At 46.8% G+C, this 17,837-nt stretch overlaps 1 protein-coding gene across 1 annotated transcript; it reads left to right on the top strand.

Moving 5' to 3' along the window:
• The first annotated feature begins 9,118 nt into the window (after positions 1 to 9,118).
• LOC141021554 (protein FAR1-RELATED SEQUENCE 11-like) lies at positions 9,119 to 12,030 on the top strand. The gene is made up of 4 exons (XM_073497378.1): positions 9,119 to 9,260; positions 9,359 to 9,400; positions 9,494 to 9,619; positions 9,704 to 12,030. The coding sequence occupies exons 1-4, from the start codon at positions 9,144 to 9,146 to the stop codon at positions 10,427 to 10,429; spliced, it is 1,011 nt and encodes a 336-aa protein (XP_073353479.1). The 5' UTR covers positions 9,119 to 9,143; the 3' UTR covers positions 10,430 to 12,030.
• Positions 12,031 to 17,837: the final 5,807 nt, after the last annotated feature.

The following is a 17,837-nucleotide window of genomic DNA, read 5'->3' as shown; positions in this document are numbered from 1 at the left end:
CAGGGGGCCTTAACGGGTCGGGCGAAACGGGCGCGAGCGCGAGGTCGCGACGGGGGCACGGGCGCTAGAGCGCGCCGGCGGCCAGGGCGGGGCTCACCGGCCGGCCGTTTCCGGCGAAGGAAGCCGGCGTAGGAGGGGTCGCCGGAGGCAGCACCAGGCGCGCTGCGGCCTCGCACGAGGCGGCAGAGGCGAGGTGGTCGCCGGAGCGCGGCTGGCCCCGGCCAAGGCGGCCATGGACAGGGACGAGGGGAGCCAGCGCTAGCCGCGGTGGCCGGTGGGCAAGGTCAGGGGTGGTTCGCGCGACGGCGAGCGAGGTGTGGGCGTAGACCGCGCGAGGGAGCAGCAGCAGGTCCACGGTGACGGTGGTCGCGGCCCGCGATGTGCGCGAGCGGACGACCGGGGCAGAGGATGGGCGGTAGCGGTGCTCACGGCGGGTTCGTAGGGTTCGGGGCAACGGGGGTCGAGGAGGACGTCGGGGACGATGGTGACGAAGAGGAGGCAGTCCGGCGAGGAAGCTCCGGGCGACGAGGTGGCCGCGACGGCGGTGCTGCTGCAGGCGCGGCGCTCGGGGCCGGCCATGGCAAGGAGGAGGTGAGATAGGCCAGATCCTCAACGGGGCCTCGAGGATGGCGAGGCGACGACAGGAGGACGGCACGAGGACCTGCGGGGCGTAGGCGGCGGTCCGGGGCGATGGGGTCGGGCTGGGATCGGGTCCTCCTCGATCCAGATCGGGGGGAGGAGGAAGCCAACGTGGGGGCGACTGGGGGCGAGGGGAGTGGGGAGTGGGGCGGCTGGGGAGGGACCGCTAGTGTTTGGTGTGGATCGGGGGGGTTAAGGGGAGGCGGCTGGGCCGGCCTGGCTGGTTGCGGCCAGCTGGGTCGAGGCCCAGTGGTGTGGGGGGGGGGGGGCTTTTGGTTTTATTTGTCTTTTCTCCTTTTCTTGTTTGATTGTCTTCTTTTTTTGTGTTTTCTTTTATTTATTTTCCTTTACTCTTTTATTTTATTTCTTTAATAGTTATAGTTTTTATAATAAGTTAAAGCCCACACCTAAATCGGAGTTGTAAAAAGTTTTTAGTGACTAAATAAACTAGTTTAATATTTGTTTATATTTAATAACACTTATATAATTGTTTTTGCTACTGTTTTATTCATCTCATAGTATTTAAACATTTTATAAAGGTGTGGTTTCTCCACCATAATTATCTGTGCAATATTTGGTTCACTCCGAACATTTTTGTTTCAACGTTTGAAAACTTTTGTTGTTTGCCATATTTTGAATTGATTTTTGAATCGGTTTAGAATTAACGAAGGATTAGAAACAGTAACGGAGGTGACGTGTCATCATTAGCAGAGTTTTACTGTAGCTTGATTATCCGGGCGTCACATTTAGAGAGCTAAATGGCCGTGAAATTGAAAATCACTACAAAATAAACTCTGAAAATGTCGAAACTTGGCATGGTATCATCATTTCACCCACACAACATGTGCAAAAGAGTAGAGAGGGTTACGGCAAAAACTGGACGCACTTCGTGTACAAACTGGACAATCTCTTTCGAAGTATCAGGGTTTCTGACGAGAACTCATCTGTTACATGGGCACTTCATTTTTTTAAACTTATTACAACTCCAGACTTTCTTGCGTTTCGTACACACCATTCAAAGCGACATCATCAATTTTCAAAACTTTCTGACATCATTTGCTATTTTTCAGTCATTTACCGATTTCTTTAGAGAGCTAAATGACCGTGAAATTGAAAATCACTACAAAATGACTCTGAAAATGTCGAAACTTGGCATGGTATCTTCATTTCACCCACATAGCATGTGCAAAAGAGTAGAGAGGGTTACAGCAAAAACGGGACACACTTCGTGTACAAACTGGACAATCTCTTTCGAAGTATCAGGGTTTCTGACGAGAACTCATCTGTTACATGGGCACTTCATTTTTTAAAACTTATTACAACTCCAGACTTTTTGCGCTCCGTACACACCATTCAAAGCGACGTCATCAATTTTCAAAACTTTCTGACATCATTTGCTATTTTTTAGTCATTTATCGATTTGTTTAGAGAGCTAAATGACCGTGAAATTGAAAATCACTACAAAATGAACTCTGAAAATGTCGAAACTTGGCATGGTACCATCATTTCACCCACATAGGATGTGCAAAAGAGTAGATACGGTTACGGCAAAAACTGTACGCACTTCGTGTACAAACTGGACAATCTCTTTCGAAGTATCAGTGTTTCTGACGAGAACTCATGTGTTACATGGGCACTTCATTTTTTAAACTTATTACAACTCCAGACTTTTACTATTAGTCCTCAGTGCATCTTTTGCATACATTATTTTTCAAGCTAAACTTTCATTGCTAAGTATATTAATTACTATACGATGTTCTTCAACAGGGACTCCCGATGACAGTTGTGCCTCAGTGGATCGAGACTAAAGGTCGCATGTCAATTGTTAGCTTACGGCCAAGATATCCTACAGTGCACATGAGTGCATTCAGGATTTCTGAAAGCGATGAATGCTTAATAGTGAAAGATTGGAGCAAAATTGTTAACGATCGCAGAGAAGTATTAGGGGACAGCAATCAGAAGCGCAGCCCACGATTAGGAGACAGGTTCATCTGCATGCTCCAATATGATGAATCAGGAGAGCTATACATGTTCTATGCTATTTTACCTGAGAGAGAGCAGCAGGAGTGATTTAGCTAGTTATCATGCTCTTAGAACTTGTTGTCCTCTCATGCGTGTCCGTGTTCTTCGTCCTGAACTTAATCTCAAAGAGTGATTTGCTTTTGTGGTGTTATGAACGCTTATAATATCATGACCATGTTGAACTCGATGATATCTTTGCTAGCTAGTATATACTGTTGTTGGTGATGATATGATGCAAGAGTTTTTATATTAATATGATGATGATGATGATGATGATGATGAGTTATTATATCATTTATGAAAGAAACCGCATATTAGTTTCAACTGGATGGATCCTAGCTAAGTGATCAAGTATATGCCATATCCATATTACTTAGATCACTGATCTAAGTAATATGGATATGGCATATACTTGATCACTTAGCTAGGATCCACATACATCAAGTCGAAACTAATCTGCGATACTTTCACCTAATGATTTAACAACTCATTATAATGTAAAACAATCACTAAATTAAATTGAAAACACAAAACTAAAGGAAAAATAAAAATTAAAACCAAAACACACCCAAACATTTAGTACCGGTTGGTGTTACCAATCGGTACTAATGTCCTACACGCACCGGGCCTGGCTCGTGCCACGTGGTGACACGTTAGCGCTGGTTCGTGCCGAACCGGTACTAAAGGGGGGGGGGCCTTTAGTCTCCACTCTTTAGTGCCGGTTGCAGAACTGGCACTAAAAGCCCTTACGAACCGGCGCTAAAGCCCAGTTCTGCACTAGTGAAGCTAGCCTTCAGATCAGGCCTCTTAACGTAAGTAGCCTTCAGCACATATTCACACACGAAATATGTTAATTGTGTTGGTTAGTACACAAGAATTGTGAATCACTGCATACATTCCCTGGTTCAGTTACACATATATATACAGGCGTGATCCCTACATGCAGGGCTATGATGTGGTGGTGGCGAGAGACAAAGGACGTCCTACGCTCTAAGCGCTACTGTTACAACAGAATACATCATGACCTGGTACACATACAACGTGACAGTTCAACAAGTACAATTTCCAGCACATAGCCCATCCATCCCAGCCATTTCTACTGCCACCTTCTATTTCCCCGTTTGGATAGGCATATAAGGTTGAAAATGGCCGGGATTGGAAAGAACAGGGTACAAACTTCAGGATTTTAGAGGTGAGGATTCATTTGCGTCGAGCTCTACAACTATAAGGTTTATTTTAAACTTCACTCTTGTCGCAAAAGGCAATAAACTTGTCAAGATGCGTCCGCGACAAGCAACACCACGTACCACTACGATCCCGCCTGCTGCTTTGTTGTACGTGAACCATCCCAGTTTACCCCATACGTGAACGGAAATAAAGTTGTCAAGACGCCATGTGGCCGCGTGCCCCAGCCAAGTTTTCCACGCAAAAAGGAAGGAATGGTTTAGTACTTCTTCACAAAAGATCCCTCCCAATATAAGGAACAAGGTAAGAAACTCGATCACTCACCAGAAAATTAACGAGTTTGGTAGAACGGTCTTTGTAAACAGTATCAGACGTCGCAGCTAAGCTTGCGGGGAAGGTCCGTTGCTAGTTTGCTACTTGCAGTGCAGGCGGCGTCCGTGACACTAGTTGTTAAAAGTGCCCGAGAAGATTTGAAAAAGGTTGCAAGGTTTGGTGCGTAGTCACACACAAAACAATGTGGATAAGCTTTGCTTAGTCGTTTCTGACGAGCTTTACCTAAACGTTTTTCGTGTAAAAGGAAGTTTGTCATGCGCAAAACGCCAGGATGCTTCAGGACATAATTCACGCATATATTTGGAACACAAAGACGCGTCACAACCATGTTCATGTGATCCGGCCTTCTACATCTTTGGCATGTATTCTCATCATAAGGTTCATTAAGGACGTCTTTAGTTAATTCAATGAATTTCGTAAGAACTTTAGAGGGATATATTTGTTAGGATTTTGTCTAGGGCTTGTTTGATTTGCACAACTGAAACTAGTTAAAAAAAACTGAACTATTTTACATGCGATTCAGAAAAGAAATGTTTAAATAACTTAAATCATTTCTTTGTTTCTATGGTAATTATGCGTCATTATGAACAGTTAATCATTTATGGAAATCCTTATTGTTTTCCTTTGGCGCAACCAAGCGACAGATAGTAAAGTCTGATTCAAAGAGGCCATCAATGGTTTATTTAGCAGTACCACCTTTACGGGAGGGAATGGTTTAGTATTTCGTTGCAAAAGTTTCTCTTATCTTCTTGTTTTGTAAGGAGAGTTGTAGAACAAAATGCATTATCCAGACCGAGTGAAAGAGTGTACAAAGTCTCGGCATTCAGCCACCAGTTGAAAAGTAAGTTGAGCAAACGGATCTCGCCAGAGAGACCAAAAAGATTTCTTGTATTGATAGCGTTTTCTATTAGGAGATTCACCTAAAAACCTACTGCTAGTAGTGGATATCATTGTTTTTAGGCGTGTGCTCTCATCAGTGGATCGAACCTGAGACATCCACATCCTGGGGTCCTCTCCTGATGGTGGATATGAACATATATTGATACCTTGTGCTCTGTAAAAGACTAAAAGTGATCGGTCATGTCTCTGTTAGAACGAGACTGGGGTGGTTCGATACGCAGTACCGAATAATTCGAACGTCCCAATGGTGCATATCTTCAATCTCCACGTCCAAACAGTAGTTGGGCACATCCACATAGCGTGCGTGTCTATGTTCCATACGTGATGTGCACATTTGCTGGATCGCTCCATACGTGTCTCGGCTGACGGGTGGGCCCTTCCCCAGCTGTCCCGCACCCCCACCGCCGGCCTGCAGGCGCTTTTTGTTGGATCGCTCGCCGGCTTTTGTCTTTGTTTTTCCATTCCATTGTTTCCATTAGTATATCTGGGTTCGTGCAACGGTGCAACCGTGCGGCACCCGGCGACCGGCGACGCAGGTTGAGAGGTTGGTGGTGGTGGTGGGCGCCCGTGGTCTGGCTGGCGGTATCCCGGTGGGCTACGGGGAAATCTTGTGGGCTTGGTGCGGGGCGGCCGTTGCATGCTCGAGGGGTCAGTGAGCACGGCGAGAGCGCGGACGGCATGCCATGGCCGGCGCGCGCGGTAGAGCCGCCACCTGCCGGGACCTTGGCCCCAGATCGCGTACCGGAGACCTGCACGGCCACGCGCGGACCGAGATCACGTGCTCTGCTCCCGGTAGTCCTGGCCATCTCAGGCCCGGCCCTGTCGGCCCACCCAGGCCCGGCCCTAAAATCCAGGGCCTAGGCCCGATGGGCTTGCCCGTGGGCCGGGCTTGGGCCTGAGTTTTGAGCCCACCAGCAGGGCCTGGACGGGCTTGGGATTGGCATATTGGCATTTCAAGGAAGAGGCCCAGCCCTAAGCCCTAAGCCCTAAAGGCTTTTCAAGGCTTTTTACCAGATGGGCCGGGCTTGGGCTTAAAAAGTAGGCCCGATGGTAGGGCCTGGGAGGGCCTGGGCCTCAGTTTTCTGCCATGGGCTTTTTCAGGCCCGGCCCGGCCATGGCCAGATATTATGTGAACCGTGTAGCATGCAAGGTCGCTGGATACAGTGGACCGGGTGAGCACTTCATTGGATACTCAGGTTTGGCGCATGTAGTTAACGGTGAAGACACATCACCAGTCTGTCTCTACTGTGCTGCTTCATGGAAAGCACGGGCAGACAATCAGAGCCAGGGCTCTAGTTAAGGGTCGGTTAACTACTAGCAGTGGCTGTCAATTCTCTACTAGTTAATCTGCCACTGCCAACCAAGCTTAGCGCGGGGCGGGTTGTCTCAATATGGCTGTTAATTCAAGTGCTGCCACTGCCACCCCATTGGATACTGCTATAAGGGTGGGGAATGGTTTCAGTTTTCCGTCGCAAAAAGTCTCTTTTGTCATGTGGATTTTTTTAAGGAGAGCTGTAGAACAAGATGCATTATCCAGAATCGTAAAAGTTTCAGTATGTACCCAGCACTTGAAGAGTTGAGCAAACGGATCTCGGAAAGGCAGGCAAAGATTTTTGTTGAAACTGTTTTCTAGTTTGGCGATGTACCTAATACGATGGATATCATCTCGTAAGGACGTGTGCTCCCAACTTTCTCCCGTCAGTGGATCGAACCTGAGTAGCTGACCTTTCTGTTAGTTGTAAAAAATAAACAGGCAAGAAAACACTAAAAATTGGAGGCTGAGTTGCACTTGCCCCTGCACTTCCAGCACTGTCCCATCCAGATCCAGGGGTCCACTGATGTGTTACCCAAAAAAATGGAGGTCCAAGATGATGGTGCATACAGTATATACTGCCGTCGTATAAAAGTGGTAGACATGCAGATACACACATCTCTCATTTCTTTCGGAACGAAATTGCTCTGCGTACGATTGTTTTCTCATCCGACCAATACAACTAGAGAGCATATCATTTCTAAATGCTATGACCCACAAACTGAATTATCTATAATTGTCTCTAATTGTACAGTGTTGGACAGGCATCTGTTGTACGTATAGCAGGGTCGCTTTCGGAAATGGGAGCAGTGTAAATTCCAATGCACCGAAAACCTGAAACAAACGTACATTCCCGCACTACCGCTTGATTGCCTTGCCCCTGTTCAAAGGGAGATGCTCTCTGACGTACAGGCATGGTGCATGGAGATGGAGGACACACAAATCATGGAAGGAAACCGGTGTCCCGTTCGGCCTCCGGTTCAGCCACAGCCACACTTTGTAGTGCTGGGACCATGATCCTCTGGGCTCCGTGGACGCGCGCTAGGGCTAGGCCCGCCCACCTCACGCCGGGTGACAGGTGGGCCCGTCCCAGCTGCCCCCCACCGCCGGCCGTCGCTTTTGTTGGGTCGCTCGCCGGCCTTTGTCCTTGTTTACCTTTGTTTTCTATCCGGGCAGCTCGTGCAACGGTGCAACCGTGCGGCAGCCGGCGGCTCCCGGCGAGGCTGGTGGTGGGCGCCCGTAGTCTGGGGGAACATCACGGTGGGCTGCGTGGAAATCTTGTGGGCTGTGGCGGCTTTGGTGGACGCGGCCGTTGCATTCTCCAGGGGCCAGCACGGCGAGAGCGATAGAACGAGATGGCCGGCGCCCCCAAATTACGTACGGAGGTTCCTCCTGTTGTTGCATGGCCACGCGGTGGGCAACATCACGTGCTCTGCTCTGCTCTCGGGCCTCGGCCAGACATATATGGGCGTGGCGCGCCAACATACCTGAACCGTGTAGTGGTGCCACTCAAAAAAAAAAAAAAGAACCGTGTAGTAGGATGCATGCAACGTCGCTGAGTACTGTTGACCGGATGATTACTGCTGCCACCAGCCTACCACTATGCTCACTATTTTTGGCACCGTTGCCTTCATTTGATGTAGTACGCAAGTTTGGTGCGCGTATTTGTCAGGACGGCATCACTGTTTATGTTTTTTTTCTTTGAATAAAAAAGGTTTCCCTCCGATTTCATTAATGAAACCAAAAGCAGCAACAAAGTCGAGATCGCAACAGGTTCCATCACTGTTTTATGTTGAATTGCTGATGGCCGCTTTGTCCGGTGCCAACCGATCGGAGTAATGTGCGGTTAATGGTGAGCACTCAGTCTACTGTCTGGATGTTCATGGAACCCTGCTCCGGTGCTCCCCTAACCTAATTTTGAAGGGGTATTTTTGTCCCTGCGAGTTTGTTTTTTTCCTGGCCCGCCGCAGCCCAGATCCAAGCTCTGTCTAGCCCTGTATAACTCAGACCGTATACGTACAGTACCCACCGTATACGTACGGTACCCTGGTTTGAAAAAAACATCACACGACCCCACGTCCATGTAAGACCTGCCGAATCCAATCATTCACGCGAGCAGCTCCATCAATCTCGCGAGCATTGACGCAGCTCCATAAGTCACGTAGTAGATCTCCAGCGGCGGCTATCTCGTCACCGGCGATCTCGTCGGACAGCAGGCGCGACAACGTCGTGAATCTCCAACGAGCGCGCACAGGTACCGCATCCCGCGTCCCCCCTCTAGTCTCGCTCGCGGCAACATCGAACGAACTGCCGCCGCGCCAGTGGTAGTGGTTAACCTAGCGGGGCGGGTAACCTAGCTACCCGGCGGCGCATGCGATCGTGGATCTTGTTCCGGTAGTGCTTCTCCTCGTGATCTGGGTTCACGTAGCGTCGGTTGCCGTCGCCTGTGCGCACCACCAGTATCGTTATTTGATGTGGCGGCTAACTTAGGTATCCGGCGGCAGAGGTAATCACAGATCTAGCTAGGTTTTGAGATCGTGCAGTTCCTCGCGATTGAAAGTGATCACGACGGGTGCCGTGGCCATCTTCCTTACTAAGTTTGGCAGATCTGAACGGCCTCAGTTGCGGTTGTTTACATAACATCCGTGATCGTGTGCTATGTGTTGTATATTTCATCATTGATAATGTTTGCACATGTGATGATACATATTATTGGTTGTAGGAAATGGCGGACGAGGAGTTAACTGATATCATGGTAGACATGGAGTTTGGAGAACTGATAAAAGACTGGATAGAAGATTGGTCAGATGATGAAAATTCAGATCGTGAAGATCGGTCAGAGAATGGGAACGAATGGGACGATCTTAATGTGAGTGGCATTGTCATGTTGTAATTTTTTTGTGGCATCCGACAACATTAAATCTTTGTGTTGAAAATTTATAGATCGATGAGCTTGATGATGATCAGGAAAACAACTCGGAGCTCTCGAATGAAGATTACATTAGTCAGGTACGTAAGTGAAATTTTTTGTTGGCATGCAAATTGAATTTCTTCTGGAATATTATATGATAAGTAATTATGTATTTGTGTTGTATTTTTCAGTTCATTTCCGAATGTCATAATGCGTACGACTATTACGGTGAATCCGACGTGGAGACAGGCCTTAACGACGAATCATTAGATGCACCTGATTCTGGGGAGTCCGAGTCGTCGGTCATCATGAGTGAGGTATGTGTGTAATCAATGTTCTATGGAAGTAAGTAATGTTAAACCATAGAAAACTGCTTTCATGGCTATGGTTTGATTGTGTAGGTGACACAAGATGATGGGGCAAAGAATGTCCAAGATACTGCCAGTGCAGATGATAAGAGGGATATGTTCATGCAGATAATGGAAATGACCTTTACGTCTCACGATGCTGCGTATGATTTCTACAACAGCTATGCTAGAGATAATGGTTTCAGCATTAGAAAGAATAAGGTCAGGTATAGCAAAACAGAGTCACGTCATATGCGTTATAGGCGGTTTGTTTGTTCGAGACAAGGGAAACGTGACAACAAGTTGCTAAACGAGGAAGGACACAGCCGTAGGCTCAGAGCCGAGACACGCTGCTTTTGCGAAGTGCACCTGACCGTCAAGCTTGACCAAAAGCGTGGGGTTTGGTATGTTGAAAGTTTTGAGGACAAGCATAGCCATATGTTGGCAGGACCGGACGAGGTACCTTTTCTTTGGTCCCACAGAAAAATCAAAGAGTACCAGAAGCATGAGATAATGTCCATGGGAGCTGCAGGGATTAGAATTCACGACATGATGGATTGCTTCATCAGCAAACATGTATGGTACGGCGGTGTTGGTTTTACCAGGCGTGAAATATACAACCTTTGCGCCAAGGAGAAGAGGAAGCTGCTTTCAAAAGGTGATGCTGCCACAGCCATAGGCATCATGGCCAGTAGGAAACAGAGGGATCCTAGCTTCTTTTTCGAGTACAAGCTAGATAAGGAAGGACATTTGAATAGGATGTTCTGGTGCGACTCCTAGTCTCGTCATGACTATGAGGACTTTGGCGACGTGCTTGTATTTGACAGCACGTACAAGATGAACCGCTATGGTATGCCATTCATACCTTTTGTTGGTCTTAACAATCACCGGAAGACCACTGTTTTTGGTTGTGCCATAGTTTCGGACGAGACCGAGGAGACATACGTGTGGCTTCTGCAGACTTTTTTGAGGTCCATGTGTCAAAATATGCCTAAGAGTGTTATCACAGACGTCGACGCTGCGATGATCAAGGCAATTCGCGAAGTCTTGCCAGACGTGTGGCACCGTATATGTATGTGGCACATAGAGAAAAATATGAAGATTCACCTCAGTCACAAGTCCTTGAAGGAGTTCCAAACTCTTCTGTACTACAGCACATCCACGGCCACGTTTGAGGAGAGATGGCACGCATTTTCCAAAAGATGGCAGTCGGAAAAACTGTAACATGGTTGAGGCGGATGTATAAGAAGAGAAGACTGTGGGCCGCGGCTTATCTAACAGAGGGGTTTTGGCTTGGCATGAAAAGCAACCAGCGGAGTGAAAGCCTGAACTCATGCCTTCACCTCCACCCAGACGGTGAAATGACCCTGGTGGATATGATTTTGCACTATGAGAACGCCGTTGTGCGTATCCGTGAAAACGAGGCGCGAGATGACTGCACGGCCTCACAGAGTTTACCGGTGCCAGTTACTAGCTCGAGGGAACTTGAGATAGCTGCTTCTCACGTCTTCACTCCAGCAAACTTCTATATGTTGCAAGATGATCTTAGAAAAATTGACGGCATGGAGATTGTAGAAATTAAGCTGGGAGGCGGATCACAGCAGTACATCGTGGCCTGGAAGAATAACCGGAAGCGCCTTTTTTGGGTGGAGTATACACCAGTAAATTCCGCAAAAACTATAAGGTGCAGCTGCAGAAGAATGATTCGAAAGGGTTTACCTTGCAAGCACATATTCCATGTACTGAAGCACTTGAACATATCTGAAAAACCAAAGTGTTTAGTTCTTGTTCGGTTCACGAAAGAAGCAAGGTTGGGACTGCCCGCGAGGCGCACAAGCGATCTGTTGGGATTTGGTTGGACTGGGGCCGGGGAAAGAATGAAATATAGCCAGGTCAGTGTGTTAGCGTCTGAAGCTATGCATGCGGCATGCAAACACCCTGCTTTGTGGGATCAGTTACAGGAGAGTTTGAAGGCTGTGATAGCTAAGAGTCATGAGTATGATCTGCTACAGGAAAATTTGTTGAAGCAAACAAATGACATCAGTAAGTGTGCAGTTGAATATGTGGACGATGGTGAAGGCAACATGATTGAGGTTAAAGATCCTATGAAAGTGTCAAGCAAAGGTGCAACAAAGGTAGATGAGAGCCGCCCTGTCTCAAAAAATGGTAGACCACTCTCTTTTGATGAGTTGAAAACCCGGTGCGGCGCTTGCAAATTGGTAGGACACACTAGACGTAGCAAGAAATGCAAACTAAATCAGAAGTAAGTGTTTGTATGCATTGTGGATTATTAAATTTTGTATCATTCATTAACTTAGCTTGTCTTTTATCATGTGCAGAAAAGTGGAGAAGGAACAAGAGTAGAACACTTTCTTCAATTATTTACTGTGTTAATCGGCCGGCTCATACTTTGGCTAAGGTAGCTGTAGGCGATTGTGTTTCTTTGGTTTGGAGGCTTTCGCCCCCTGATTGTATCCTTAGTGTATTAGCAGACAAGATCCCAGTCTTTGTTTACATAAAGTAAGATGTTTCCCTCTAAACAAAAATAAAAAAATTCTTTACTGTGTTATGACCGGGGCGGGAGGTAGAAAGAATATTGTACATTTCCCCTACCCACATCTTAAATGCCATTAAATAAGTAACTGTACCACTCTCCTCCCCACCACACACTCACCCACCTCCCACGGGCGCCGGTTCGAACTCCCCTCTTATCCCCACCTACAGTAGATCGAGAAAACCCTCGCCGGCGACCGCTGCAGCCGCCTCCATGGAGAGAAGCCTCGGCTGGCAGAGAGCGATGATGGAAGTCGCCGGCGATGACGAGGGGTGGCGCGCGCAGTTGACGGAGGTGTGCGGCTGGTTCCCCAGCACGGAGATGTTGGTCAACCACGCGCGTGGCCTCGTCAAAGTCCTCACCGACGCCGAGAGGAAGCGCGCCTTCCCCTATGGCCGCGGCATCCCGCTGGCTGTCCTCCTCGTGTGGGCAATGCGAGAGGCCACGCTGAGCGACTCCCCTGTTCAGCGCTCAAGGTGGTGGATGTACCGCTCCACCACCATGACGCTGCGGCCAGATTCAGCACGCATCGCGTCGAGGGCGGAGCGCGTCGACGTCGAGCTCGCTCTCCCTGCACCCGTCAGCCCGGACTACCAGGTCCGCCACGTGCTGAAGCCAGTGCTGCCGTTGGGCTCTGACGTCGTGGAGGACGACGTGGAGGAGGTACTGGTCATCCCTGATGACCATGAGGAGGGCGAGGAGGACGCTGTGCAGATGGTAGCGCCGGTCGCCGTCGAGGGTGGCAAGACAATGCCCATCGACGTCGAGCTCCTTCCCCTTCTCCCTGACATAGTGAAGGTGGAAGAAGAGGAGGTGGCTCAGGATTAGGTGGCTCAGGATCAGGTGGCGCAACTGTCGAACAGAACGGCGGTCAAGAAGAAGGCTTCTCCGTGTATGGTGCGCCGCTCACGCCGCCTCAAATTTCTGAAGAAGTGAAGATGGGCACAGTTGCTGAAGGAGGAGGAAGCTGCTGGTTATCTTAAGTTAGGTATGCTGTTATATGTTTCAGCATATAAGTTAACATTATTTTGGGTTTGATGTTGGTTAGGTATGCTTTTATATGTAAGCATATAAGTTATGCAATCGGTACGGTTTGATCGGGTTCTTTGTGGCTGAAGAACTGAATATCTACTGCTCACCCTAAGTGTCAAGTTTAGTTAAATTTCTGAATATTGAATATGTATTGTTGCTTTGCTTCAGTGTTGCATCAAAGGAGGAGGAAGCTGCTAGATGTTGCTCCTATGTTGCAACAAGCCAATGAACTGGGCTGCTGCATAAATCAGTAGTGTTGCTAGGTGATGTGCCCATGTGCATCACATACCAAATATCAAACATGCCAAAAGTGCATTGTCTGCCAAATATAGAACATGCCAAAAGTGCATTGTCTACCAATCATGATGGCCCCATGTTATTTATGCTGCAATCTCTGTTACACTTTGCCCATAAACTGAATAGCAAATAATTCAGTAGCATTTCATCATGTCAATTACAATGATGTCAGTAACTTTATGAACAATCTACTTGCTAACTATGACAACAATCATAATGGCAAGCAGGCCAAGATATAGAAGACCTCCAAATCCTAAAATCCTATCCCTATAGAGCAATATTTCCTTGTGCATCTTAACCATTGCCCTCTTTTCTTTCTCATTCCTTTTAATTTCAGCTTCATATTCTGTAATCTTAGTCTCCAGTTTCTTGTTCTTCATGGCAAGATACTTAATGACTGACTTTGCTTTTCTATCCCACTCCCCATAAACCCATTCAACATACTCAGAAGTGATATCATCCTAAATAAATCATGAGCAATTCAAGTCATTTTATAACTGAACTTGTCACTGCAAGCGTTAAACACTGAACTTTTTTGCAGCTTGACCGCAATAGCAGTACTAGTTTGAAGATCATGCTCAGTAGACTAACCTCAAACACACATCCCCCGAGTGCGCTGCCAAAATTGTCTGCATCTATGCAGACACGGCCACCAGGAGTTTCCTGATGACCACATAGATGGAGCTTGTCATGGCCACAGGTGATGAATTGTGGGCGATAATGCTGGGATGTAAAGAACAACGGTAAAGAACTTACCTTTTTGCCACCAAAGTGTAGCACTGAAGAAACCCTAGCCGTGGGTTCTCCCGGCCCGCCGCCGCCCACGAAACCCCCGTCCCCTGTTCCACTCGATCCGCCGCCGCTGCCTCCTGTGCCACTGAATCCGCCCCACCTGCTTGCAGGACCCAGGGTTCGACCTAACTTGCGGTCGCCACCGCTCTTCTCGCCGCAGTCGCCGCCGCCCGACGCCCAGCTCGCTGTCATGCTTTCGCCGTCGAGATTTGGAGGCGCAAATGGAGAGAGAGGGCTAGGGATTTGGAAAGGGAAACGAGAAAAGGGGAAAGATCGATGTGAACCTGGCAAAATGGGCTGGTGTAGCATTGCCGGCACGATAGCCCGCCTGTGGGGCCCCTCACGTGGTTAGATGGGCCGTGCCTGGCATCATGGTGAGTACAGAAAAAGTTAATTATACATAAGATAAAAAAACGATGGGTTTGTAAAACAAAATAGAAAAACATGATGCCTGATAACACGCGATAGAGCCAACGAGCTGACATGACTAATTTTGATCAGTGTAATATTACATTTTGGCTCGATATATTTACTTATCTACCATGACTACTTTTCATAATCATGTGATAAGGGGGAATTACCAGCAGATTATGCAAGATGATGACATGCAGATAGCTAAGGCAGAAGGCTAAGCTTGGTAGAGTTTTTAAAAAAGTAAAGATTGTGAAAATTTTAATATGAAACTTACAAGAGCAGTTGAAGAGAAAAATAGACTATTATAAAAAATTGGAGAACGAGAAAAATATTAAGCAAGAACACTTGATAAGTGAACCGTGAAAAATACAATTATAAAAATTGAAGAACGAGAAAAATATTAAGCAAGAACAATTGATAAGTGAAGCCAAAACTTTATTGGTACGACCAAATTGTCTTCTCCGAGCGAATTGTATGACCGAATTGTCTGATACGAGCGAATTGTCTGACAGACACATACACATGTATGTGTCACAATATTCGAGCCCTGTTTATTACATAAAAATGATAGAACCCCTAAGATAATCATGCCGTCGAAACCTTCGACCGGACTAAATCCAAACCACTAAAACTTCAATCTTGCATGCCGCATGAATTCTTCAGGCGCGCCTTTTCCTTGCGATTTCGCGAATTTTTTTCTTCACACACTCCATCATGTTCGAAGGTGACATAATCAACTCCGCGACGAAACGTCTTCTCCTTGCGTCAACGGTGGCCTGCAAAAAATGACATAAAGGTTACATGAACCGAAGTTGCTACATGACCATAGTAGCTAGTCTACAAAGGTAAATAACAACATACTTGTGAAAATCGCGGGTCATTCGGTCCCCGTCCCAATGTTCTAGACATTCTGTGACAAAAAGGCCACAAGAGTTCCTGGTACATATGCAAACATTAGCGGTGGGCAATACGAACATGTGTGTTGTTGTTTGAATGTGCATGATGTCCTATTAACTCACCCATCCTCTTGCTGGGGCATGTCATACTCCTTGATAGGCCACTTACTTACGTCCGGATATTTCCCTGGTGTAATAAGATTTGCTAGGTGCATATTGTGTGCTATAGCCATTCGCTATAAAGAGGATAGTGTTAAAGAATAATCATAAACAACATGTAAGACCAATGGTACGAATGTTGGTTATATTACCAGTGCTTTCACAGTCTTTTCTGTCAGGTCCAGAGGATAGAGCGAATCGAGAACTTGGAATTCTTGCTTGATCAAGTGCATGACCACGGTCATCCAGTGGGCATTGTCGATATTCAACGCGATATACGTCTACAGTGCAAAAAACCATTGTGGATCAAACGAAATACTTGATGAAATGTCCTGTAGTGAAGAATTACAAACATAACATACCTTATCACGCACAGTATACTCTTTCGTGACTCTATTAACTGCTCCAGCTTTGGACAGAGCACTATCCATGTTGCAGCTCGACGGCAATGGATCGTCTCGTGCAATAGCACGATCTACAAGGAATTTGGACCTCCACGATGGACAGAGGTAACGATCATGACCAACGCGCAGCTCCAAATGTCCCATATAAGCATCAATTACCTTCATAGAATATCAGGGCATTACATGTTGAAAGTTGAGACATAGATTATTGAGAATTTTAATAACAGGACATGCAAGTAGTACTTACATCGTCCGACAGCCATCTATGAGTTAGTACCGGTCGAATCCTTTCGGAAGTCAGAGATATGCCACGCCCTTCACTGTAGTAAACTTTCTTCCCCTTATTTTTCTCGGTGCTAGCAGCTAACTCGACAAATGAAACAGCTGCATCAATTATTTCCGCCGTCAACTCATCTGCCACAACCTCCGGCTCATGATTTTTAGAAAACAGAGCTGCATGAAATAATATGAACGTCAACAATGGTGATCATATGCATTCGTAGCATATAACAAAATAAGAAAGTTAGTTACGATACCTCTAGTAGCAGTAGAAGTACCGGAGGGTTTCTGACCACGGTTCGGACGCCTGCTGGGCTTGTCAAGTGCGTAGGGGGATTCAAATTTCTTAGGAACGGTCCTCTTGCGCTTACCGGACATAACTTCCTCATCCTTATCGATTGTTGCACCCTTTTTTCCATTCGCCTTAGCCATGAACTTGCTGACAGAAGATGGACAAATGTCTATGTCCGATGAAGGTGCTTGAGTAGAAGTACCAACGACCCAAGGGTTTTCGGGTGTAGCGCCACATTCATCATTACGCCTAATAGGTGAAGCTTCCTTGTGTCCATTCATCTTCGGTGGGGTTTTCTGTTTGGCAAACAAAATCATGTGAACATTTCAGCACGTAAATAAATTAAAGGAGAAAATTATAGACAGAAATATATATACATAGTACCTCAGGTACGGTTTTATGGTTGGGAACCACTTCATCAGGCTGCGTCATGTCAATGACAGGCTCTCCACATGAGTCTATGTCATCCTTGTACACGAATTCCTTCTTTTCATATGGACTGTTCTCGAATGAATCCAGTTCTTCATCCACATCATTGTCCGCGGATGGCACGGCAGCAGCCGGCTTGTACATGACACCTGATTTGTTCAACTTCTCCAACAACCTCTGCAATAGAAATATAAATTTAGTAATTCTAGCATGGTATAAAACAGCAAACATACTGTAAACTATAAAGTTTGGGTGTGACACCTCAGCAACTTGATCGGGGATTTGCCTCATCTGGGTGTGTATGAAGTCCATGCACCGCTTCATTAGAAGCTCCATCAAATCTTCTGACATTGGGGTTGTCGTCAACTTCTTTGCGTTTCCATTTGCAGGCTTGGTTTTTGGCTTCATGGTAGGCGCATTATTTGGGATGTTGGGCTCCTGAGCCCTATACTCCTGGGTGATATTATTTTTGATCTGCATGCGATATTGAAGTACATGTGATGAATAAAAAATAAATATTATTAAGTTACAAAACATTTAAGAAAGACGGAACACAATGACTTACCCTGACGTTACCACGGCCGCGCCCATTGTCATAGTCGAACCGATCTCTCCTAGTGGTTGCACCTTCGGTCCAGTT

The sequence above is a fragment of the Aegilops tauschii genome, chromosome 4, assembly GCF_002575655.3.
Source record: "Aegilops tauschii subsp. strangulata cultivar AL8/78 chromosome 4, Aet v6.0, whole genome shotgun sequence".
Lineage (NCBI taxonomy): Eukaryota > Viridiplantae > Streptophyta > Magnoliopsida > Poales > Poaceae > Aegilops > Aegilops tauschii.
Note: the sequence above shows the minus strand (reverse complement) of the source record. Positions and strands in the feature narration are given on the sequence as shown.